Raw genomic sequence first — 25,179 nt, 5'->3', positions numbered from 1 at the left:
TGAATTCTGAACCTCATCCACGTGAGGATTTTCTCTCCCGCCTTTTATTTTCCAAACAGACCTCTTGCTGGCTTTGCATGCACACACAGACACACACAGAGACACACACACACACACACACACCCTGCCCGTTCCTGCCTCTTGCCATGTCAGCGCCACAGCCTTTAAAGGGTGGACCGCAATCTGCAAAACCAGCAACCGAATAAAGACAAGGCAAGCTTAAAAAAAACAAAAACCCAAAGGCAAAAGGCGCCTTGGGGTGGCTCTAATTTAAGGGGAGGGTCAGGGGTCTTTCAGGCCACAGCTACGGAGAGGGGCCTGTTCCTGGCCTCACTGCCTTTTCCGTGACTTATCTCTCGTTCTTGTGTCTCTAGTCAAAACAAAATAGAAGGGCAAAAGACTGCTGTCTGCGAAAACAGACTACGCCGATCCATTTATTTTTTCCACGTCTTAGCCTGCTTTCTCCCCTGAAACCCAAAGCAGCTGAAAATACTCCATACACGCAAGAGCAGCAGAATGGCAAAACATGTATAACCCTGGGCTTTATCCCACAGGCGGTGGGGTGGTGCTCTGCTTGTGTCAGTGAATGGGAGCTTGTGGCTCTCATTTTGTTGGGCTCCACCAGCCCCAGCCAAACGTGGCCCAATGGTCAGTGGGAGCTGGGAAACCAACCAAGTCCCCCATCCCTGAGCTTATGTACTCTGGAGTCCAACCCATGTTTGTTTTTTAAAGCAGAAGGCTGAGCACATGTACATTCACTCACCTACTGCTGCACCTGTGACTAAACGCTTCCTAGCAGTGGCCAGGCTGCCCCCAGGTACCCTGATGGGCCAAAACGTATATTTCCATGTTGATGGGTGAGGTCTGCATCCCCACTTCCCTTCTCCCTGGCTTGGAAGGCTTTCTGCATGCTGGGCACTGCAAGGATCTTGCCTTCAGGCATGGGCTGTGCCTCATAAATAAAACCAGGGCAACAGATGTCTTTTCTGCCCTGGGCAAGTTCTATGGCTCCCTCTACTGGCTGTCTCCCACAGCGCCCAAGGAAGGAAGGAAGGAAGGAAGGAAGGAAGGAAGGAAGGAAGGAAGGAAGGAAGCCCTGTCTACTAGCCCCACTCTTTTTGTTCATCATGGCTATGTGTGTGATCACCTCCATCATGGGATGGAGCATCTTTGCAACCCTCCACCTCTCCCACATGGGACCCTTGGATGAATGAAACCAAAGCAAACCCAGAGGAACCCTAAAGCAGACCCTGGCAAGGATAACAACCATAAGTGCAGCTAAAAAACACATCACAGTCTCACATTCCACACAATGTCCCGTCCCCCCCATCCCCAGTGCCCTCCCCCACCACGCACAGCTTAGAAATCCCATTGCCCTGAATTAGTGAAAACAATACCAAGCCCAATCTTCTCCCTTGTTGCCTTATCCCTGCTAGCAACTTTCCAAAGGAAAGGAGAGTTTGGTGGTACAAGTTAAAAAAATACTATTAAATAATACATCTGTAATAAAATTATATACCTTTTTTCCCCTTTATATCCATTTCTTTTAAAAGCTAAAATTGCTCTATGGTTTTTTTATTCCCCCGCCCCAAAACATTTTTCTTTTTTCTTTTCTTTCCTTTCTTTTTTTGGCTGGTGAAGTGACAGCAAAGAAATTCTCTCCTTTTTTTCTTTTCTTTTTTCTCTCCTTTTTTCTTTTTCTTTATGAATGGACAAAAAAGTTTCATCGAAACAAAGTTTGTGCACGCGATACAAGAAATCAAATTATTTACAATAAATGACGAGGAATCTTTCGAACGATGACGGAGGGAAGTAGGAGGAAAGAGAGAGAGAGAGAGAGAGAGAGAGGAAAGAAGAGAGAGAAATCCTCAAGAAAGCATTGGTCATGAAACAATCAACATAAGCAGTTATCTTCATTACAAAAGGGATTTAATGACACATGGCATGATCCAGCTAAGGTAGATGCACGCTCGTAAACAGGCCTGTACGGAGATATCGCTTGCCAGATTGGGAATGTAGGCACCAAATCAGATTCTGCATTGCATTGCTCTGAACGAACATCCTAGCGTAGAGCTTTCCAAATTTTTCAAGTTTGGTGACACGCTTTTTTGACATGCATCATTCTGTGACACAGTCATTCGGTTCTGCATCATTTCGAGACACGGTAATTCAGTTTTACTAGCAAACCGGAGGTTAAACAAACCCCTTTCCAGCCCCAGGAGGCAGCCAACACACTTAACATTGTCGCAACACACAGTTTGGAAAGCTCTCTCTTAGTGTATGTTTGAACTGATACACCCACCCACATTGTCCCCGGACTAGTTTGCTTGATAACCCTTTGTTTACAGCTACAGCTGGATCAGGCCCAATGCGCATTGGTGCTGGGGATTTACACGTGATTCCTTCCCACGTTTGTACAGGGTGATCTCCCTTAGAGATGGTTAACTTAAGCAGGGATGGTGGGAGGGAGGGAGAGAGGGAAAGAGGAAGGGATGGAGGAGGAGAAGCAAACCTCACAGGGAATTTAAGGCATTAACAAAAACGACTTAAAGGCACACTTTTTATTTCTCCCCCCTTTCTCCTCAACCTCGGGGGTTTCTTCTCCTAGAGATCAATTCAGGAGGACTATACAATACTGAGGAACACTTTTCTTTTTAACAGCTGAAATGGGTCGGGAGAAAGATACGCGATTGAGGCAACATAGGTAGGATTTAAACCCAAAACCGTTTGGATCTAATGTCGCAGGGGAGGGGGAAGAAGTGAGAAACTGCCAAAGGGTAGGAACTGGAGAGGCAGGGGAAAAGGCATTTGGGAAGCGGGGTGGGTTTGCCTTCGGATGCCCATCTCAATGTGCAAAAACCCGGAGCAGAGAAATGGCATTTCAGGAACCGGTTCGGCAAGAAGGGGCAGGTCCGGCCCAGCCCAAGAGGCAGTACAGGTGGCTGCCTAGGGCAGCAAGAGTCCCAAGGGTGCTCCAGGCGACTTGGGAAATCCCTAAAGGGGGACGCGCAACTCCCCGCTCCTGCCCTAGACCCGAGAGAGGTGTGGAAGCAATTGCAAGCCCCCTCCCCAGATTTCCTGACTGCAACCTATTACGCCCCTCACTCCACAAACAAGTGAATGGAGCAAAATAATAATAACAACAACAACAATAATAATAATCCACTTGCATGAAGTTAAGGGGAGAGAATCTGAAACTGGGACAACCTCCAAGGAAGAAATGTAGTGTGTGTTTGTGTGTGTATATATATATATATATATATGTATGTGTGTGTGTGTGTGTGTGAAAATTATTTTTTTGTTACCTAGGGTAGCAAAATGGCTTGCACCAACCCTGAGAAGGGGGTGAGTTTAGCGGCCAGGGAGGCAGGGGGAGCAGGAAGGAGAGGGAATGATGTCTTAAGAATGGAACAAGGGAGGAGATGCTTGCATGAAAGCCCCTATCTCACCACCGTTCCCCTCACAAAAATCCTTAAAGAGTTAGGACAAAATGGTGATGCTGGTGAGAACATATGCCAGGAGACTGACGCGATCACGCACACACACACATACACACATGGGCTCGTTTTGTCCAGTGCAACTCTTTTTTTCCTTTTTTTTTAATAGATTAAAAAAAAATCAATTCGTAGTAGTTGTTGCTGCTGCTGCTGCTGCTGCTGTTTTTTTTAAATGGACTCACAGAATTACCAATTAACCCACAGAGTGACAGCTACACAAATCAAAGTCTTGGCACTTCACAACACAGGCTCGGCCTCCATTGGCTCTTCTGCTGGCCTGGAGGGAGAAGACAATAGGACAACTGGTTACTGGCCTCCCATTGGCCCAGAGGCGGACACAGCTATTGGGCTTTACAGCTGTGATGTCAGAGAAGGCTCAAGAAATATTTTAACTGCCGAGGTGAAAGGGGCCAATCGCAACGTGCTGAAAGTCAGCATGGTGGTCAGAAAAACAGAAGGTTTGCTCAGGATGAAGAAAACGGCCTTATACACAGAAAGAAAGGAAGGCTGACTTATACTGAGTCAGACCACTGTCTACACTGGCTGGCAGCACCTCTCCAAGGTTTCACCTGAAGAAGATGGGGGTTGAACCCAGGACCTTTTTGCTTACAAACCATGTGCTCTACCACTGAGCTATGCTCCCTGCACCCTGCAGAGACAGATTTGGAGGTAGGAAGCAGTTAGGCAAGGTCAGGAGTTGGGCAGCTGAGCGGAAAGAGCACTCAGAAGTCAGAGGCGCTAAGACAGATGTTGCCCTCCAGATGTTGTTGGGCTCCGACTCCCACCAGCCTTCATCCAGCATGGCCAATGGCTAGGGATGATGGGATTTGTACTTCCACAGGGCAACACATTGACTACCCTTGACCAAAAACACTTGTGATAAGATGCCCACTCCCTCTTATATGGTTTCCCCCTGATCTAAATGAGCGAACGTACCGGACATCACCGTCTGCTTTGCCCTGCTCTGTGTCCACTGACAGCGATGCCATGGCACTGACCGTCTCGGCCTCTTCTGCCTCACCCTTCTGCGCCTCCAGCAAGGAGCAGCCGACCATTGCTGCAGAACATTTCACTGAGTTCCAGTGCTTACCTGAGATGAAAAGGAGCAATGCGTCATGAAGGAATGGCCTGTCCCGTTTGAACTTCATGAGCTGCCCTCCCAGAACACTCATGCGATTCCAACCTCTCTTTCCATCTATGTACAAAAGCCTTCCTTCCTTCCTTCCTTCCTTCCTTCCTTCCTTCCTTCCATCCATCCATCCTTCTTTTTTTGCAAAGTGTTTGGACACAGTCCCTGAACTCCCCAACCACAATCTCCTACTATAACCAAACCTGGGTACAGCAGGAGTCATCAACTTTTTGCAAGCTAGAGAAACTGTTGTGGGTGCACATGCTTATTGCCACAACCTTTTACTTAACTTCTGTCCTTGGTATCACTTATGGGAACAGCTTTAAAGACACTGTCCTCAGAGTCTCCCCATACACTGAACAATAGCAAGCCCATATTGGCCACAGAGGGCGCTGCTGTCACTTGTCTTAGGGCCATAGTGAGAGGATCAATACAGTCGTACCTTGGAAGTCAAACAGCTTAGTTGCCAAATGTTTTGGCTCCTGAACGCCGCAAACCCGGAAGTGACTGTTCCGGTTTGCAAACTATTTTTGGAAGCCGAACGTCTGGCGGGAGCTTCCTGCAGCCAATCAGAAGCTGTGCTTTGGTTTTCAAACGTTCTGGAAATCAAAAGGACTTCCGGAATGAATTCCATTTTATTTCCAAGGTACAACTGTCAGTGCTTTAGCAAACCCCTATCTGCAACATTCCATCTTTTTGTTAATTCGGTATCGGAAATACAACAAAATCTTACTCTGGATTTCAATGACGTTCTCCAGTGTGGCCACAGCATTTGCATTGGGCTTCTGCCGCAACAGAGCTTGATCCATCTGTTCCAGCTGCGTCAGAGAGAGAGAGAAAAAAGAGAGCGCTCAGTTTCTACGCCAAAAGATCTGAGGACTCAAAGCTGACCGGAAGTTGTGAGTGGGGAAGCAGGGGAAGGAAAGGCAGGCAAGAAACAAAAGTGCAAAGCTAAGAGGAGGGAAGGGGAGGCCGCAGGTGAAAGGTCAAAGAGCAAGGCCTGATGGAGATTCCTTTCCTGTGAAGCCTTAGACCAGCGATGGGAGGCCTGTGCAGTTCTCTAGATGCTGTTGGACTCCCATCCCCGCCAGACAGCATGGCCAATGGTCAAGGCTGATGGGAGTTGTAGTCCAACAAAATCTGGAAGGCCGCCCAGGTCCCCCACCCCTGCCTTGGTCCCTTTCTCCTTCTGTCAGTACTCATAACCTGAAAGAAAAGCATGTTAATGTTTATGCACTCAGAGAAAAAGGACAAAAAAGGGTTAAGTTATAGGTGGGTTGGTCAATTTTGGGTAGGGTGCTTGTCCTGTACCTGCAAGAGCGAGTCAGCAAGCATGTGAGAGTGACTCGGCACAATCTAAAGTACAAATACACTTGAGTTTGAAGCAAGTTTGCTCTTGGCCCCTGCCCTTGGCCAGAGCTTAGTCTGTGTTAGAAAGCAGTAAGGAGTCTGCATGCTGCTCGAAGGATTGTATATAACCTATAAGCTGTGGAACTGCATTATACGGTCAGAAAAGGGACTGACCCTACCTAGAACTGTCTGGTGTTTTTCTGTTCCACTGGAATACTCTGCTGCCGTGTTGAATGAGCAACTCTGCCAGCCCCAAAACAAGGCGTATCCTTCCCCTTTTTTACCTCTGCCCACCTCCTCCTCCTCCTCTGCTTCCCTCGGTTGCCTCCCCCCGTACTGAATTATTCCCATTATTATTTTAATTTGTGAATCTCCTTTGACACACATCTCCCAAGGCAATTTACGGAAATATAAACCGCTAAAAAAATGTCACAAACCCATACAGTGGTACCTCGGGTTACAAACGCTTCAGGTTACATACACTTCAGGTTACAGACTCCGCTAACCCAGAAATAGTACCTCAGGTTAAGAACTTTGCTTCAGGATGAGAACAGAAATCGTGCTCTGGTGGCACGGCAGCAGCAGGAGGCCCCATTAGCTAAAGTGGTGCTTCAGGTTAAGAACAGTTTCAGGTTAAGAACGGACCTCCGGAACAAATTAAGTATGTAACCAGAGGTACCACTGTATTAGTATAGGTTTAAAAACAACACATAGCAACACCTCAGGCAGAGGCCTTTTCATCAAGCTGGAAAACCTTTACACTTGCAAGCTCTTTGGGGCAGGGGCCTGTCCTCATGTACTCCCATAAAACACTAATTGGCACTGCACAATCTTTTTTCTCCATGCAATTTTTGGCTGTGTCCTAAACTGCAGCAGTCAAACACACAGCTCCCTGTTTTCAGCCACTGAAGTGGACAAGCTGCACCGATTTCCAGCTGGGCCTTGTGGAGGTGCCATCAGCAGGGCAGACGTCCGAATGCATATATAAACAGAAACTGGCGGGTATTCATGTGCCAGGACAGATATGCCTTTCTCTGCCTTTCCCACCCCACGAAGCAAATGAGTGCCAGACCTCTTTTCAGAACCTCGGCCAAAGATTGCCCAAAAGCTTTGGGCATCATCCCAAGCCAGCAGGTTGAGGCTTCGGGACTGCTTCTCCCCCGTGCCAGCTGCACTCACCTCAAGGCCAAGCAAGGCGGAAACGCAGGCTTCGGAGGCATCGCAGATGGCTGTCAGATCATGACCTCCTTCCAGCGCCAGGACGACACGCCCGCCTGCCAGCTTCATCAGCTGCTTGGTCAGGTGCCCAAAACCTGTGTGGCCGGGAAGAAAACAACAACAGAAAAACCAGAAAGATGAAAAACCATCGTTTTCTGATTGAGATGCAGTACTCCTCCTTCTTCTCCCTCAGCTAAAGAGACTGGAAGAGGCCACTAACGCTCACCTTGACATCTAAAACAGAATTTAACAAGCCATTCATAGCAAGGCAGGTGGCCAGTAAGCCATTATCCACTCTTGACTTGCATTCATAGGCTACCTCAAAATATTGGGGAGGTGGGGGCCTAAGCGGCTTGAATGGATAAATAATAGGTGAGTTGGAGCTCCAGCTAGTGCAAGCACAAAGGGGCCATATGTCACTGGCAGTGTATGCATGCATAAAGTCCCAGGGGCAATCTCTAGCGTAGAAACATAGGCCCAGAATGGCTTAGAGCATAAGCGTTCAGCATATAGGAGGGCTAGAAGCTGCCTTATGTTGAATCAGGCCACTGGTCCTGTGCAATTCTGGGTACAATTCTGTGGCCGTTGGGATGCATTTTGGCTTGCCTGCTGATGAAACGGAGTGTATGATGATTGATAATATTGTCATTTATCTGTTTTAGACTCCTAAGTAGTAGCAGTTGCCTGGACATTGTCCTGTTCACCTCTGTATACTTCCATCCTTATTCAGACATTGTGGTAGATTGCAATGTTTAGCTGGTGATATTGTGAGGCTTAGCTGCTGATAACATTGCAGTGTTTAGCTGGTGAGTTCTCCCGATGTTTAGCTGGTGAGCTACTGCGTTGTTAAAAACCAGATATCGCCTAACCCTTACACACATTGTGATTCGCAATATATTGCCACCTCAAATATTATGAAACAATTATCACGACGTGAACCTCAAACCGGTTTTGGATGATATATCAATATATTGCCCAGCCCTAGGCAGTGGTTCCCAATTAGTTAAGTACTTCAGACCTCCTGTTTTTCCTAAGTCAAGGCATGGACCTGTTGTATTTGAAAATTCCAATATCTCTATGGTAGTTTTGGTCATGTGAATGGTGCCATGGACCCCCTGGGTGGGTTACGCAGACCCCCTGGTGACTGCAGACCCCCAGTTGGGAACCATTGCTCTATGTGAATGGCTTGTTCTATTTACAAACCGAGGCGAGGGGGGCTCCCCTCCCCCATGATCCACACTCACATTTGGCCGTGACAGAATATCCACCCAGTGGGGACAGGTGTCCCTCCACAGCATCAAAGCCAGCAGAAACGAGGACCACGTCTGGGGAGAACTCATTGGCTATTGGCATCACCACAGTCCTGGAAAGACACAGAACAGCCCTTAGAAGTCCCTTAGGAGGAAACACGACAGCACCAGCGCCAGCCCTGCCCTATCCTACTGACAGGGGAAATTCTAGCCGTGCTCACATTCCTGCTTTTCTCGTTTCCCCAACACACTGACTCAATCTAACACCCATCTCTGTTGAGTCAGGGGGTTGTGAGATTATCATGGAAGGCGACAGAAAGGTGTACTGCTTTCTAGCCCCAACAGCAGCTTCCTCCTGGATGTCTCCCTACCTAGACTCCAATCAAAAAGGTGCTGGCTAGGATAAGGCAGCCTCCCACAACCTGGTACCCTCCAGAAATTCTGGACTTGAGCTCCCAGCATCCTCAACCAGCATGGCTAATGGGGTCATGGATAATGGGAGTTATGGTCCAAAACGTGTGGAGAGCACCAGTTTGAGGGAAGCCTGTGATAAGGGAAGGACCAGACTTCTGAGAGGAGAGAGACTGTGCTGGCCATCAGGCAATGGCTTTTCCCTCCTGCTTTATTATTTTATATTATTTATTAAATTTGTATACCGCCCTATACCTGTAGATCTCAGGGCGGTTCACAGCCTTGCCTCACCCTCCAGCCCTAAGAGCCTTTCCCAGACTATGACTTTAAGAACAGCAGAAGCAGCAGCTGAGAAGAGAGAAGAGGAGTTCAGGGATGTTGTTTTTAAAATAAGTTGTCTCCGTTTCTCAATTTTATCCTTTTGCATGGTTTTGTATGTATCACGGTGATTTTATGTGTTGTGACTTGCTGTTATTTTTATTCATTATAGCTTATGGTGATTATTAAAGAGTGAATTTCTGTTTAATTATTGCTTGCTGATATTTTATTGTGCACTATGATAATCTAATGGATCACTGAATGTTACTTTGATATGTTGTTTCTTTTAAAGTTATGTTTTTATTACGACTTTCTTGTATTGGATCAGGTTGTTGTAAGGTGCGCAGTCTTATGTTGGGTATTTTGTTTTTTCTTCAGCTTGTACGCCGCCTTGTGTATAGCAACATAGAAAGGCAGTATACAAATTAGAAGTGAAATGATAATTATTTCTACCCTGTATACCTAATAGCGATTGCAATTTTCCATGTGCTGGTCCCTTATGTGATCATAACAGGTAAAAGTTAAAAGGTAAAGGACCCCTGGATGGCTAAGTCCAGTCAAAGGCAACTATGGGGTTGTGGCGCTCATCTCGCTTTCAGGCCGAGGGAGCCGGTGTTTGTCCACAGACAGCTTTCCAGGTCATGTGGCCAGCAGGACTAAACTGCTATGAGTGGAAAAGAACACTGTGATGGAAGCCAGAGTGTACGGAAACGTTGTTTACCTTCCCATCCCTGTGGTACCTATTTATCTACTTGCACTGGTGTGCTTTCAAACTGCTAGGTTGGCAGGAGCTGGGACAGAGTAACGGGAGCTCACTCTGCCATGGGGATCCGAACCACCGACTTTCCAATCAGCAAGCCCAAGAGGCTCAGTGCTTTAGACCAATGCACCACCCGCATCCCTTGATCATAATGCACCACCCACATAAAAGGAGCAGTCGGCGGCAGGCCTGTGAGAACGCTGAAGTTTGCTGATGCACACAAAACCCTTAGGGGGAAACCCTCTCAGTGCGGAAACCCAGTGTGTGGGCACCCCTGGCAGAGAAAGCCCCACTCCCAGTTAGGGAGAGTGAATGCCAGCAGGCCTACCGGAAGGCAGTCAGATACTCCACGTCACCAATGGGAGGGTCCACTCCACCAGTCCAGGCAATGTTGACGTTGTAACCTACACCCATCCCGCTGCCAACCTGGAAGAGAGAAGCCTCGTAAGTAACAAATGCTGGCTCTTATTCGCAGCTTGGATCATGTACCGAGCTGCCGGTGGGAAGGGGCAAAGGGACACTGGCATACATCTGAGGCTGGGGGGGGGGGAGAACTTGCATGCAGATGGACCCCAGAGAGAATGCAGAAGCACAACAGAGAAGCGAAAGAGAGAGGGGGGGCAAGGGCAGCAGCATGCAGGACGCCTGCTGGAGAAAATGCTGGTCCATCTCAAATGATTGGGGTCAGAAAAGACAGGACACACATACATGCAGGGATTTCTGTGAATTCTGCACCCTGGGCAACGTTCCAACCTTTGCCCGCCCCAAGCTACAAAACCTTTCCCTGAACAAAATGGCGGAGTTAACTGATTAAAATCTTCTCTCAATTGGTGTTCAAACTGTTCTTGGGGGATAAACCTTCTCTCTTTCTCCCTGCAATTCTTCCCTCCTTTACAGAGCTGCTTTAGGTGCATTCTGATGCAACTCCTTATAGGAGCCAGTGTAGATTTCTTGGTCGCAAAGCAACCTCTGTTTGCGCCCTGCTTTTGAATCCTTTACTGATGCATCTATGAATGCTTCAGGGAGTTAAAAAGAGGGTGGTTTTAGGAACTGGCGAAGCTGGTGGGGAAAATCCGAAACCAGCGTGATCAAGCATTTCACAAAGACTGGAGTAAATTTATACAATATTTGAAGGACCATTGTAAGCAATTACCAGCACTAGCAGGGATGCAAGAAGACTTGTAACGACAATTGTTTCTACCTTTTTATATGTACAGTGGTACCTCGGGTTACATATGCTTCAGGTTACAGACTCCGCTAACCCAGGACTAGTGCTTCAGGTTAAGAACTTTGCTTCAGGATGAGAAGAGAAATCGTGCTCCGGTGGCGCGGCAGCAGCAGGAGGCCGCATTAGCTAAAGTGGTGCTTCAGGTTAAGAACAGTTTCAGGTTAAGAACAGACCTCCGGAACGAATTAAGTACTTAACCCGAGGTACCACTGTATTTAAAAATTGTGATATTTTGAATGAGTGAAATGGGAAAATGTATAAATGCTATGATATAAAGATGAATTTGGAAAACCAAGAGGCAGGGAGTCGATAAGCTCTTTAGAGCAAAAGAAGTAAAGGGGATGACGAAGATGTGTTTAAATATTATAAAATGGAAAATCAATAAAAGTTATTAAAAAAAATTAAAATAAAAAGAGGATGGTTTAAAAAAAAACACACCTAGAGAGGGATTTCAAGCTAGATTCAGCACCAACATCTTGATTATTACAAAAACAAGCACCAGAGGTGAATAAAGGTGTGAACTCACCTCTTCAGGAGCTCCACTGCCTGGGAAGAAATTGCCATTGTCGTAGCGGTGCAGAGAAACATAGAGCACGTTGGGGTCGCTGTAGAATGCCTGCTGGGTGCCATTGCCATGATGGATATCCTGCCAGAGCAGAATGAAATAAATAATAATAATAATAATAATAATAATAATAATAATAATAATAATTTATTTATACCCCACCGATCTGGCTGGGTTTCCTCAGCCACTCTGGGCGGCTTCCAACTGAATATCAAAAACAATACAGCGTCAGACATTAAAAACTTCCCTAAACAGTCGTCTTTTAAAAGTAAAATAGCTGTTTATTGCCTTGACATCTGCTGGGAGGGCATTTCACAGGGCGGGCGCAACTACCGAGAAGGCCCTCTGCCTGTTTCCCTGTAACCTCACTTCTCGCAGCGAGGGAACCGCCAGAAGGCCCTCGCCACTGGACCTCAGTGTCCGGGCTGATCAATGGGGGTGGAGATGCTCCTTCAGGTATACAGGACCGAGGTCGTTTAGGGCTTTAAAGGTCAGCACCAACACTCTGAATTGTGCTCGGAAACGTACTGGGAGCCCATGAAGATCTTTCAGGACCAGGAAAGATGTTAGCCAATAAGGACAAAACAACCCAAGCCTAAGCAGCTTCAGGAGCAGAGTGAGAGACCCTTACCCAGTCCACGATGAGGATTTTGCTAATGGCAAGCTTTTGCTGGAGGAGCTTGGCAGTAATGGCAACAGAGTTGAAGAAGCAGAAGCCCCTGGGAAATGAAAGGGGAGAAAGGTATTATCAGAAATGTCAGGGATAATGATGATGATGATGATTACTTTGCTTCATTCACTTGTTTGTGGAGTGAGGGGGAGAATAAGTTGCAATCAGCTACATGTTAGGATAAACCTCCTAAAACGCGCAACCAAAGAATGCTTTTTGAAAAAATTAAACCCATGCACATGGAGCATTCCACAAGCCCATCACATCCTGTTCACCACTAATGTGTTTACGCTGGCCCAGATACCACACTTTGCTTACTATATAAAAATATACAACAGCTTTGCCACTGGCTTTTTTTGATAATAAACACCATGCCCAGTATAAAGAGAAGGGTGGGCAGGAAAGCAACAGCACAGATAGCAGACTTGACCACCACATTCATGGACTCGGGCATGCCCATTCAACTAGGATACTGTATCTCCCAGAAGCAGTAATGCAAGTTAATCGTTGCTATATTTTGAGACCATGGTCCCACTGAAATCAATGGGACTTAAGCTAGTCAACGTGACCAACGTTTCACATTGATTCCAGCAGGAATTCTAAGTCCAAATCCAACTCTAAGGTTTGGTCCAGCTCCTTTCTTTTCTGAACTACCTAATCCACAGGAAAGGAGGATAGAAAAACTCCCAGATTACACTCAGTGCAGCAGTAACTCAGCAGGTTCTTTAAAGAATTGTGCTGGTGCAGGCATAAGTGGAATTAAAGGGGGGTGGAGGAGGTGGGCTTCTCCCACACACAAAAATAAATGGGCAAAGCTTTGGCAAATTTGCATAGCCCTGCTCCTCAGATCTAGTCGGAGGAAGTAACCCACTCAGAATACCCTCCTCCAGAGATGGAGGGAATCTCAGTTCCAGATAGGCAGGAAAGACTAGTAGGAAGCTCCCCTAAGAAGCCCTGGAAGAGATGTGTTTAATTCCATGATGAGAACCACACTCAAATAGAGAGGACAGGATTTCAAACCAAAGCAGCTTATACGACACCAACAGGGAGAAACACACATAAAATAGTATTCATGCAGTGAGAAAACCACCCCATCTCATCTAAACCATTGCTTTTAATAGAGGAGGATTTGTTTGGTTCTTTGTTAATCACATATATCCCTCCTCCTCCTCATTTATGCTACACACTCACATGGCTGTGGATTCCTCTGCATGATGACCTGGTGGCCGGATAATAGCAAATCCATTCTGCAAGAAGGAAAATACATACACGCACAAGTTCACACATGTATTAATCTTTGCTTTTTGTTCTGATTCACGACACTTTCCTCCGAGGACCTGGGATAAAAAAGCCCATTGATTTTGGTACCCAAAGTTGGGTCTGCCATCCCTCCACCCACAGAATGAGATCGTGGAGCGCAGCAAAAATGGGATTTGGGGAAAAGATGCACAACCAAGATGCCTAAAGGAAAACCAACTTCCAACCAATGGGCATTCTACACATGCTGAGATATCAGTGCTTACACGGGCTCTTTTAGAAGCTGCTTCTTATCAGAGTTGATTGACATTCTGCCCAAGCTCAGAAAGGCACAGCTTAAATCACTGGGATTTTTGTACACACTGCAGCAGCCAAAGTGAGCTGGAACCGAGCAAGGTTCACATGAGCATAATTCTCCCATGTCCTACCAGCTGTGCTTGGGAACAAGAATTAGAGGTGGGGGAGGGGAGGGGCCAGGGGCTGCAACATGGATAATCTGCACATTCATTGGGCCCGACTTACCTTAAGCTCCCCAGACGCCACTTTAAAGGCCAGCTCCACCAAGCAGCCAACAGCCATGCGGACCGCGCTGGACGAGTGCATCTCGTTCCACACTGTGTCGATGTCAACCTGCCATGGAAGGTACAGAGCAAAGCATTGGCAGAAGCAAAGGGCTGCAAGAGGGGAGAAGAGCGGTATCGTTCAGCTTGCCTTGGTTTGGCAGCAAGGGAATGGGGCCTGAAGGAAAGGCACACACTCCACACACACACAAGGATTGGCAGCAGCGGGCCTTTGCTGAGGCCCAGCTAGGTTTGCAGACAAAGGTTTGCAACAAAATTCACTGCGGGAATGTAAAGTCAGCTCGAACTGGGTGTCGCTGCCAATGCTTTGTTTAACGTCTTAAGCATGATCAGTCATTCACGTGAACATGCTTGAACTGTGGACAAGGAGCAGGGATGCACACACAAGTCCCTCCCCCAATGTCCTCCCGCACATCAGCTCCTAAAACTCCGTGGTTGCATGGGAAAGTCTGCAGGGAGTTTCTGCTCATGTTCACTGGAACATGAATAGACTCCTCCGAGCAATCAGGGACCCTGTTTGATCAGTGTCCCCGATCGCACAGAGTTCTTCTCACTTTTAAGTGAATGCAAGTACAATCCCCTTGCAGATCTTCCCGGGGACTGAGCACGGGGGGCAATGCACACAGGGACGCTGAAGTCAGGGCCTACCTGTGTGCCTTTGCTCCCTGTTCACAGATACAGAATGCCCATGTGTTAAGGTGAGCACCTCAACACACCTTTCGATTCATCTCTATTTGCCACTCTATCTGTTCTCAATTTACTTTTTGTGTTTAAGAAAAAAAAGCACACACAACAGGATCAGGGTTTGTTTCTTCTCCTCCCCATCCCGATTTTTAAATTCTAAAAACCAGGAAGAAAGAGAGAGCTAACATCCTAACACAGGCATAGGCAAACAGCCCTCCAGATGTTTTGGGACTACAACTCCCATCATCCCTGACCACTAGTCCTGTTAGCTAGGGATGATGGGAGTTGTAGTCCCAAAACAGCCGGAGGGCCGAGTTTGCCTATGCCTGTCCTAAAGGAAATCCTGAACCCCAACACACATGCCAGCATGCTAACCATGCTAACGCCATCGCCCCTCCAGAAAAGAAAACTTGCCCGCAAAGTGATTTACCAAGGAAAGGTGGGCTCCTATTTAGTAGTTCCTGGAAAAAACGTAACGTGTGAAAAAGTACAAAGGAGTGTTTCATCAGGATCGTGAGAGGGACCATGTCATCCCTTCCCTTCCCTAAGCATCAACCGCTGACTGGCAAATTGCTTTGACAGCAACATACTCACCCCGATTCCACCACATGGGAGGACGGCATACATCTTCGGCGTAAGGGGACCTGTAAAGAGAGGGATGGAGGAGAAAATAATAAAACACACCAAGCAGATAGCGAACATGTGCTCCATGGGCACACTTCGTCCCCATTCACTTTGGAGAAGCTCTATGCCACAACCAGGTCCTTTACACCGAATGGATTTATTTGTTTATTTCACATGATTAATCAATGAAGCAGTTTGTATAGCACGTACGTTAAGAAAACCAATCAAATCAGATGGTAAAAACCAGCTTACCCAGCCATTTTGGACCTACACATGATAGAAATCAGTAGTTTTAGGTATATACATGATAAAATACGGTTGCACGTTAAAATCCATGTCAAATTTACATGTTCAGAGGTAGGCTTGTTTTAAAGTCTTTTAGCAGGTGCCAAAAATAATACAACAAATGTCCCTGCCTAATATCAAAGGGGAGGGAGTTCCACAGTGTAGGGGATGCCACAATGAAATATCAATTCCTTGCACATGTGGAGTGAATTTGTAAAAGTGCCAATTCTGTAGATCAAAGCAGCTGAGTGAACATACATATATATATATGTGGTAGGCTGGCATCAAGCTATTAAGGGTTTTATATACCAGCACTTTCAATCTGACCTGGTAACAAACTGGCAGCTGGCACAGCTCTCTGAGCAGAGGTGTTTCTGTGCTGACAGTGTTTCATTTGCATCGGCAGTTGGGCTACAATACTCTGCACTAAGTGCAGCTTCCAGATCAAGGACAAGGGAAGCCCCACATGGACTGCCCTGCAGCAATCCCATCTTGAAGTCATTAAAGCCTGCACTACTGCGATCAAGCTATCGCAGTCCAAGAACGGCCGCTGCTACTGTACCAGTTGAAGCCGATAAAATTATGCACAGCAAACTGCATCCACGCAGTGCATGTATGTATTCAGAGATGACTATTTATTGCCGTAATCACAGGGTAATTCCCATTTCATCCATTGAATTCAGGGAAACCTGCAGCTTTTATATGAAGAGAAAGTTTCTAGTCCCCAAAGATGCATAGGTAAAGGTAAAGGGACCCCTGACCATTAGGTCCAGTCGTGACCGACTCTGGGGTTGCGGCACTCATCTCACTTTACTGGCCGAGGGAGCCGGCGTACAGCTTCCAGGTCATGTGGCCAGCATGACTAAGCCGCTTCTGGCGAATCAGAGCAGCGCATGGAAACGCCATTTACCTTCCCACTGGAGCGGTACCTATTTATCTACTTGCACTTTGACGTGCTTTCGAAGTGCTAGGTTGGCAGGAGCAGGGACCAAGCAACGGGAGCTCACCCTGTCACGGGGATGCGAACCGCCGACCTTCTGATCGGCAAGTCCTAGGCTCTGTGGTTTAACCCACAGCGCCACCCGTGTCCCCAAAGATGCATAATAAAGGTTTAAAGCAGAAATTAGCATTTGCTTAAAGCCTTGATATTAGAGGGGAACCTGGAAAGGCCTTGCAATGGACTATACACCTTCTTCCCCAAACTTAAGCCAAAATCTTCCGCCTCTGCCTACTACACAGAGAAATACAATATCATGTACACATCATGGTTAAAGAAATAGTTACAAATGATGAATCAAGAAAAACAGAATCATGTGATCTGCTGAACACTGTACCTAGCAATTTCTTGCTGTCAAGCTTTTGCCGGTTCAGCGGGCTGGTTCCATATAGTAACGTGTGATGCTCCGAATGCACTGTCTGGATCTCGTCCAACGTTGCTTTCCGACCACGAATCCTCTGTTAGCAAAGAGAAGAGACGGAGATTAGTGCAGAAGACACTCTCCAGAAGCAACATCAAGTTCGCTTCTGAAGGTGCTTTTCATCAATGTGTCACAGTTGAGAAGTATTAATTGTATGCCAGTTTCTATCTAGAGAAATGTCAGCCTGGAACGTACTGCTGGGGAGCCTGTGGTGGCAAGGGCCCAGCCAACACAAGGAAACCAGCAGTAACAGGAGACAGGGACAGTGGCGGAGCAAGCCAATTGGGCGCCTGGGGCCCACAGCAGTGGGGTGAGCCGGGACAGGACGCTCTGCAGGGCCTCTGGGGAGTCTGCCTGCCTCCTCCCACCCTGCAGCCCCACAGCTGAAGGGGAGGTGGCAGGTAGACCATTTGGGGGAGCGCAGAACCTGCGGGCGCCCAAAACACCGCATCACTCCCAGGAGAGACGCATGGCTCAGGCACGCTGCAGGCCCCTGTTGAATGGTTTCTTTAAATATTAAGGTTCATTATTGTTTCACAAGATGTGTATCTCTTTAAAGGCCAGAGCAAATATCATGGCCTAGTTTTACAGCTGTGAAGCAGTATAGCAGGTGCTGTTAAGTTGTGTTACTTAAGCTGTGTCAGCAATTGGGTATACAGTGGTACCTCGGGTTAAGAACTTAATTCGTTCCGGAGGTCCATTCTTAACCTGAAACTGTTCTTAACCTGAAGCACCACTTTAGCTAATGGGGCCTCCTGCTGCCGCCGTAGCACGATTTCTGTTCTTATCCTGAAGCAAAGTTCTTAACCTGAAGCACTATTTCTGGGTTAGCAGAGTCTGTAACCTGAAGCGTATGTAACCCGAGGTACCACTGTATAAAGAACAGCGTGTACCTCTCTCAGTACCCTGGTGAATGTGTCAATGGATGGGTCATACTTATAGATGTAATGTAATTTAATGTAAGAGGAGTTTTTGTTTTTGTAATTAAAGCCAAGCAAAATAAATTTTTGCGTTTCTTCATTGTTTCCTGAATGTGTGGTCTCCCCAGCACACTTTCCGCAGCGCAATTAATCTGCTAAATACGCAACAGCCCCGCGGTGAGTGCCCTGTGGCATTGTATCACTCCCCCTCAGTGGTGACACCTGGGGCATCCCGCCCCCACCGCACCCCCCCCCCCACTTCTGGACAGGGAGACTGAGTCTAGCCAAGGGTGGTAGTAGGTCTTCAGGCCTTGTCACCCTCACACTGATAGTGTCTCATAAACAATACCAGTTGCCAACCTGGGCCCAAGATGATGATGATGATGATGATGATGATAATAATAATAATAATAATAATAATAATAATAATAATAATAAATTTATATTTATACCCTGCCCTTCCCGGCCAGAGCCGGGCTCAGGGTGGCTGACATCAGTAAAATTACAATTTAAAAAAACAATTTAAAATACAGGTTAAAATATAATTTAAAATGCAGCCTCATTTTAATAGTGGCCCTTAGATCAAAACCATAAGGGGAGGGAAACATAAGGGTCAGACTGAGTCCAAACCAAAGGCCAGGCGGAACAGCTCTGCAGGCCCTGCGGAAAGATGGCAAATCCCGCAGGGCCCTGGTCTCTTGTGACAGAGCGTTCCACCAAGTCGGGGCCAGTACTGAAAAGGCCCTGGCCCTAGTTGAGATGATGATGGATGATGATGATTTATTATTATTTATACCCCGCCCATCTGGCTGGGTTTCCCCAGCCACCAGCAGAAGCACCTAACAATGATTTCAAAACATAACGAAACACTTGGCAGAGCAATTGCTACTTTAAAGAACGACAAACAACCCATCTGCCAACAAAGACTCTCCAACTAAGTGGCTGAGTCCATTGAGTTATATTCTGTGCAATGGAAGAAAAGGCAAGGATCCAGTGAAGGGATGGACAGGCAGGAATTCCACTGCCCTTGAAGAACTGCTGAATCCCGACCAAAGAGGCCTAACTGGAACCTGCTTTTGTACAACTGATTGTCTATTTTCCGTTTCTGTGCCAAGGAAGGTTAACAGCATCAAGTCAGTGCAACTAGGAAAACCGCGTAAAGCATCAGAATGGCATGGCAACAGTACGCTGCTTGCATCTTAGCATTCAATAGCTTTCCTGTAACATCCAGAGTGAGCACACTCTGGACGTAAATATTCCATCGCAGATATTCAAGTATGCATTTTTGTTTTGGTTGGTCATAATAAAATGCATTTGATTGTGTTGTTTCTTGCATTGTGTCCTTCCACCAGGCAGAATTAGGTTGGTGAAGGCAGAGCTTGCTCATTACCTTAAAGGTGTTGGTGAAATAGATACCTGTGCATCGCCAGTTCTCTGGGGGAGTTACGATAGGCTGCAATCCTAAACCAATTTAGTTTGGAGCAAGCCCCACTGAGTTGTGTAGGGGTCAGATGGGATTACCATGAGGAATTATAAAATATACATCAAGCCATCGTGTCCACGATGAAGACATTGTGTTGACTGGGTTTCATATATTGACGATAATTTCTGATTAAATCCCATAAGATTCTACATACATGCCCTTTTTATGCCCTTTTGCCTCTGCTGCCCATTTCTCTAGTCATGTACACAGCCCAGTTGCTTCGCCAGGCAGGCATCCTGGGCCATAAAGATAGTGGGCAAGTTTCTTTGATATATATTTATCTTAGGATGTTAATCTTAGGGCCTGGAAATAGTTTCACAGGAAGGTGATAAAGATGCCTATCTCCTTGCCATCCTTCCATCCTCTCCTGTTTACTCCTGTTTGTGATCTCTGGAGTTTCTCTAGTCCTCTTTTATTTACTCTCAGATTATGTATGCATGCTCAGAGCAGTAGTCTTTGTAGTTAAAAGAATTTCTTTTGATCTAACTTTCTCCCCACGTGGGTTTGATGAAATGCTCAGAAGAAATCTGATTGGTTCTTACGAACACTCTGTAAAAAGTTCTTTTGTGAATAAAACTACCTGGGCCAGTGGGCTGCACACAGGACAGGCACAGAGAGACACGATTATACGCACCCTTCCCAGAGTCTTGCTGGTTCAAGCCTCTGTGTGTATTCTTATTATTCTGTGTGTTCAATCCTTCCTTTACTTTGCAAATGCAACAAGTTGAAAAGGGCTTACTTCTGAGCAGACATGGGTAGGATTGCTCTGTGAGACATGGAATCTAGTAGCAGAATCCAGAGTGCCATTATCAGGCTTATAAGAACACCCCTTTGCTGTAAACTGAGGGTGCTTTCATAGAAGAAGAAAAATGCAAGTACTTTTAAAATCTCCCATTTGCCCAGAGTGACTTCACACCCACTTGCATCATGCATCTTCAAACATTTAACGCCTTCACACTCTTAGAAATATTGCACCTTTGGAGAAGAGGTCACGTCCTTAGGAAGAGACCTTACCGTTGCTATGGTGAAAACACGGAAACTGACGAAATGATAATGTCTAGTTTGTGGCAAAAGGATGACCTAGATCACCTGAATTGAGTAACAGCCACATTTCCAAGGACTGTCGCTTTAACTTTAAAAATGGATGTTTACTGTTTCAAGCGCTACATCAACCATATTCACAAGGTTGTGGTTGTTGTTTTTCCATAAAGCCACTTGGAGACAAGAGAGGTATTCTTAGCATCACTTGTGATAGCACCCTGACATCAATTCCATAACGCTTTAAGACTCAGAAGCAGTCAAATAACCCGATTTTGATTCCTGTGTTTCTCTCGACCATTTTGGCACACTCCTAGTCTCCAGGAAAACTCTGATCCATTTGAATACAGTGGTACCTTGGGTTACAGATGCTTCAGGTTACAGACTCCACTAACCCAGAAACAGTACCTCGGGTTAAGAACTTTGCTTCAGGATGAGAACAGAAATTGTGTGGTGGTGGCGCGGCGGCAGCGGGAGGCCCCATTAAAGCCCTAAACGGCCTCGGCCCAGTATACCTGAAGGAGCGTCTCCACCCCCATTGTTCTGCCCTGACACTGAGGTCCAGCGCCGAGGGCCTTCTGGCAGTTCCCTCACTGTGAGAAGCAAAGCTACAGGGAACCAGGCAGAGGACCTTTTCGGTAGTGGCGCCCGCCCTGTGGAACACCCTCCCATCAGATGTCAAAGAGATAAACAACTACCTGACATTTAGAAGACATCTGAAGGCAGCCCTGTTCAAGGAAGTTTTTAATGTGTGACATTTTAATGTATTTTTAATCTTTGTTTGAAGCTGCCCAGAGTGGCTGGGGTACAAATAATAAATTATTTAGCATCATCATCATCATTAGTGGTACCTCAGGTTAAGAACAGTTTCAGGTTAAGAACAGACCTCCAGGACGAATTAAGTTCTTAACCCGAGGTACCACTGTACACAGACTATGCCTAGGAGTCAGTGATGGTGCAGCGCTATCGCCCTGCATGGGCACAATGACACAACAAACCTGGGTGATTTCACATGTGGCCTAAATTAGTTGGCTACATGTGCCATGTCACTGGGGAGGGAGGGGCCATAGCTCAGTGGGAGAGCATGTCCCAAGTTCAGTTACTGGTTAAAAAGGTAAAGGTACCCCTGACCATTAGGTCCAGTCGTGGCCGACTCAGGGGTTGCGGCGCTCATCTCGCTTTATTGGCCGAGGGAGCCGGCGTACTGCTTCCGGGTCATGTGGCCAGCATGACTAAGCTGCTTCTGGCGAACCAGAGCAACGCACGGAAACGCTGTTTACCTTCCCGCCGGAGCGGTACCTATTTTTCTACTTGCACTTTGACATGCTTTCGAACTGCTAGGTTGGCAGGAGCAGGGACCAAGCAACGGGAGCTCACCCCGTTGCGGGGATTCGAACCGCCGACCTTCTGATCGGCAAGTTCTAGGCTCTGTGGTTTAACCCACAGCGCCACCCATGTCCCTTAAATCCTCAGTAAGAGCCTGCAAATGATAAGTGAGAACTTACAAATGGGGTCCCTCCTAGTCACTGGTTATCTGCACCCAAAAAGATCAAGTTTGCAGTTCGCAGGAAAGGAAGAGCCCTGTCTGAGAGCCCAGCAAGCCACTGCTGATGGAGCTAGATGGACTAACAGGCTGATCTGTTATAATGCAACTTCTTATTTTACAATCAGTTAAAATGATTCAGGGTTGTGTTTGCTTGAGCCACAGGCTATAAGAATGCAATAGAATACTGAAGCACAATGATCTATTGCAAGTACTACGTAATGGCACAGATCGGAAGCCAAGGATGAGTGCTGGCACTCCTTCCTCATCCCTCACCCTCCTCCTGCTGGCTTTAGTGCAAAGACCTGGCTTGCATTATCAGAGTACGCTGTTATGCATGAATCAAGGAAGTCTCGCTTGTAAGTCATGTTAAGTGCTGGGACTAGAATCTGGGCGGGCAGGAATTCAAATCTTCACTCAGCCTAAGCTACGGCGCAGGGTGTTTGCAAGGATAAAAGGGAGATTTGGGGAGGAACCACACACACACACACACCCCACATTGAGTTCCTTAGGAGAAAAGTGGGATGTAAATGAAATCAATTATTTTAGTGAACTGGGAAAATAAAGCCAGGCTCTTTACGTACCAAAATACAAAGACAGAATGACCAGCAAGTGAACCTTAAAAAATGGATCACACTGTAACACCATCTGGCTTTGTGTCAGAGAGACTTAATGCACATATTTGTGTGTGATCGTGATGCATGGTAGCTGAGAAGTCAACAAGAGGCCAGTCAATTCACCCGTTTTAAAAGCAGACTTGTTCGTGAGAATATATGGTCAAATAATGCATTATGCCACATTTGTATCCAACAGCACATTTTCTAAGATCCACAGTTTCAACTCATGGTCTGAATCCATAAACATCATATTAGTCTGATGTGGAGTCTCCGTTCTTCCTACCAGGAAAACTCGTAACAAAGTGGGTTCTGTTTTACAAGAGCTGATGCCACAATAAACCGACTAGTCTCTGCCGTAAGACTCCTGTTTTGTGTGTTTGATCTTTCCACAAAAGGGCAGATTTGATAACAAAAAAAATACCCAAACAGGGCCCTACGCAATTTGGCCAACAACCTCCCCATCACTGGATTCAAACCCAGTTTCTCTCAGGAACTCAAGGATCCTGTTACATGAAGAAACATCACTTCTGCACAGCTTCCCCACCCCCCCACCCCCACTGCCCCAGTTTGCAAGTGTTAAGGAAGTAAATGAGCAAAAAGACTCACCCTCATAGCTAAATTTGAAGATGTGGCAGACATGAAGAGATTGCATAGATGTTTTCCCCAGGAACGTTCAAATGCATAACTGATGTGTTCAGCCCAGGGGGGGAAGTCAATACTCTTATAAAGTCAATACACGTTCCTGCATGAAAAACGTAACAAAGTAACCTGCTTGAAAATTACTGGGGGGCAGGGAGCAATGGGGAGGGGGGAAGAACATATATGTTTTTCATGCAGGAACGTGGGCTTTCATATCGTACAGAAATGGGTATCATAGGTTTGTTCCTTCACTCTTAGGTATCTGCAGAATAATGTGCATTACTAGGAACTGACGTTGTAAGAGTGTTGAGTTTCCCTGGGACGCACTGGACCATTCTGGAGAAAGCACTGTGTCTATATACAGTGGAACCTCTACTTACGGACATAATCTGTTCCGGAGGTCCGTCCCCTGGTCGAAACGGGACGCTAGAAGAGGCCTCTTGTGCGCATGTGCATTCTGCGGTAGCGTGCTTCTGCACATGCACAGACTGCGGCAGCTGCTTTTGCGTATGCACAGGTAGCGTGCTTCTGCGCACATGCCAATGGAAGAAGCCCCTTCCGTGCATGCGCGAATCGCGGCAAACCCAGTGTTTATTTCCAGGTTTGCTGCAGACACAATTTGGAACATCCACGAGACGAGGTGTATGTAAGTCGAGGTTCAACTGTACATAGGACCTATCCTTGGGGTGTGTGATATATATTTACGCACACGCACACACTCGTTTGCACCCGAGATGTTGGTTGTGATTTTGCAGACCTATATATCTTTGCTTCAGGGTGGGGAATGATCCTGTTAATCAGACATTCCAGGTTTGGGGCCTCCTGACGCTGCAAAACCATTCCCTAAAACAGTGTTTCCCAAACTTGGGTCGCCAACTGTTTTTTGGAACTACAGTTCCTAGCATCCCTGACCACTGGTCTTGCTAGCTAGGGATGATGGGAGGTGTAGTCCAGGAACAGCCAAGAGACCCAAGTTTGGGAAACACCTGCCCTAAAATTTGCTCACCCTTTCAACCCAAGGCCTTGTTAGGTGCCTTACCATTTGCTGGCAAAAGGTTTCCATTCTGAAGATTCTTACCTCACACTTGCTTAGCAACCCTGTCTCCTGTAATCTGGACCAGATACTCTGGATTCTCCCAGCATGCTCTGGGTGAACATTAGTGTTTCCGCATGTGCACTGATGCTTCAGCATGAAAGTGTCATAAACTAAGCCTGTGAGAGAGGGCAGGAAAGAAGGATAGTGGGGTGGAGCAGGGGAGAGAAAGAGAAGGGAAACTAGTGAGATCATGGCAATGCTGGAATGATTCACAAGCCACCAGTGGTTTGATTTAATTTGAGTGACTTTTGGAACTAAAGGTGCAGGAGTTCAAAGGAAATTGCACTCTCTGCGCTGAAAGCCGTTCTGCCCTCCCCCTCAAAAAACACGTGGAGTACAGGAGTCAGTCATGTCCTTTGTGTGGAAGGAAACACACTCTGCACATGCTCAATTGCATTCAGTATTCCATATGAGTCAACACAAAACACAGGGCTAAAAAAATGGAGGGTGGCTGGTTCAAATTAAATCCTGCTCCTTCGACTGCCCTGCCCTACTGAAGGAGCCCAGGTAGCAAACCAAATCAGAAGTTGCTAAGCAACAGAGAGCTCTGAGTGAGAAACCTGCTGTGACAAAAGTCAAAAGCAAACTGAATATTTTT

General features: G+C 46.6%; 1 protein-coding gene across 10 annotated transcripts in view; it reads right to left on the bottom strand.

The window, feature by feature from the left end:
- Positions 1–3,562: 3,562 nt before the first annotated feature.
- HDAC5 (histone deacetylase 5) overlaps positions 3,563–25,179 on the bottom strand; it is a 111,833-nt gene continuing 90,216 nt past the window's right edge. For all 10 annotated transcript variants that reach the window (XM_053361696.1, XM_053361698.1, XM_053361701.1 and 7 more), the window contains 13 exons: positions 24,564–24,697; positions 17,162–17,282; positions 15,513–15,562; positions 14,176–14,283; positions 13,588–13,643; positions 12,358–12,445; positions 11,688–11,807; positions 10,262–10,359; positions 8,439–8,557; positions 7,156–7,289; positions 5,360–5,444; positions 4,434–4,587; positions 3,563–3,774 (listed from right to left, as the gene is read on the bottom strand). In XM_053361696.1, coding sequence (XP_053217671.1) covers positions 3,735–3,774; positions 4,434–4,587; positions 5,360–5,444; positions 7,156–7,289; positions 8,439–8,557; positions 10,262–10,359; positions 11,688–11,807; positions 12,358–12,445; positions 13,588–13,643; positions 14,176–14,283; positions 15,513–15,562; positions 17,162–17,282; positions 24,564–24,697 — 1,307 coding nt within the window. In that variant the 3' untranslated portion in view covers positions 3,563–3,734. The remainder of the gene's footprint in view (positions 3,775–4,433; positions 4,588–5,359; positions 5,445–7,155; positions 7,290–8,438; positions 8,558–10,261; positions 10,360–11,687; positions 11,808–12,357; positions 12,446–13,587; positions 13,644–14,175; positions 14,284–15,512; positions 15,563–17,161; positions 17,283–24,563; positions 24,698–25,179) is intronic.

The sequence above is a fragment of the Podarcis raffonei genome, chromosome 13 (assembly GCF_027172205.1).
Source record: "Podarcis raffonei isolate rPodRaf1 chromosome 13, rPodRaf1.pri, whole genome shotgun sequence".
Classification (NCBI taxonomy): Eukaryota; Metazoa; Chordata; class Lepidosauria; order Squamata; family Lacertidae; genus Podarcis; species Podarcis raffonei.
The sequence above is the reverse complement of the archived record's forward strand: the minus strand, read 5'-3'. Positions and strand labels throughout refer to the sequence as shown.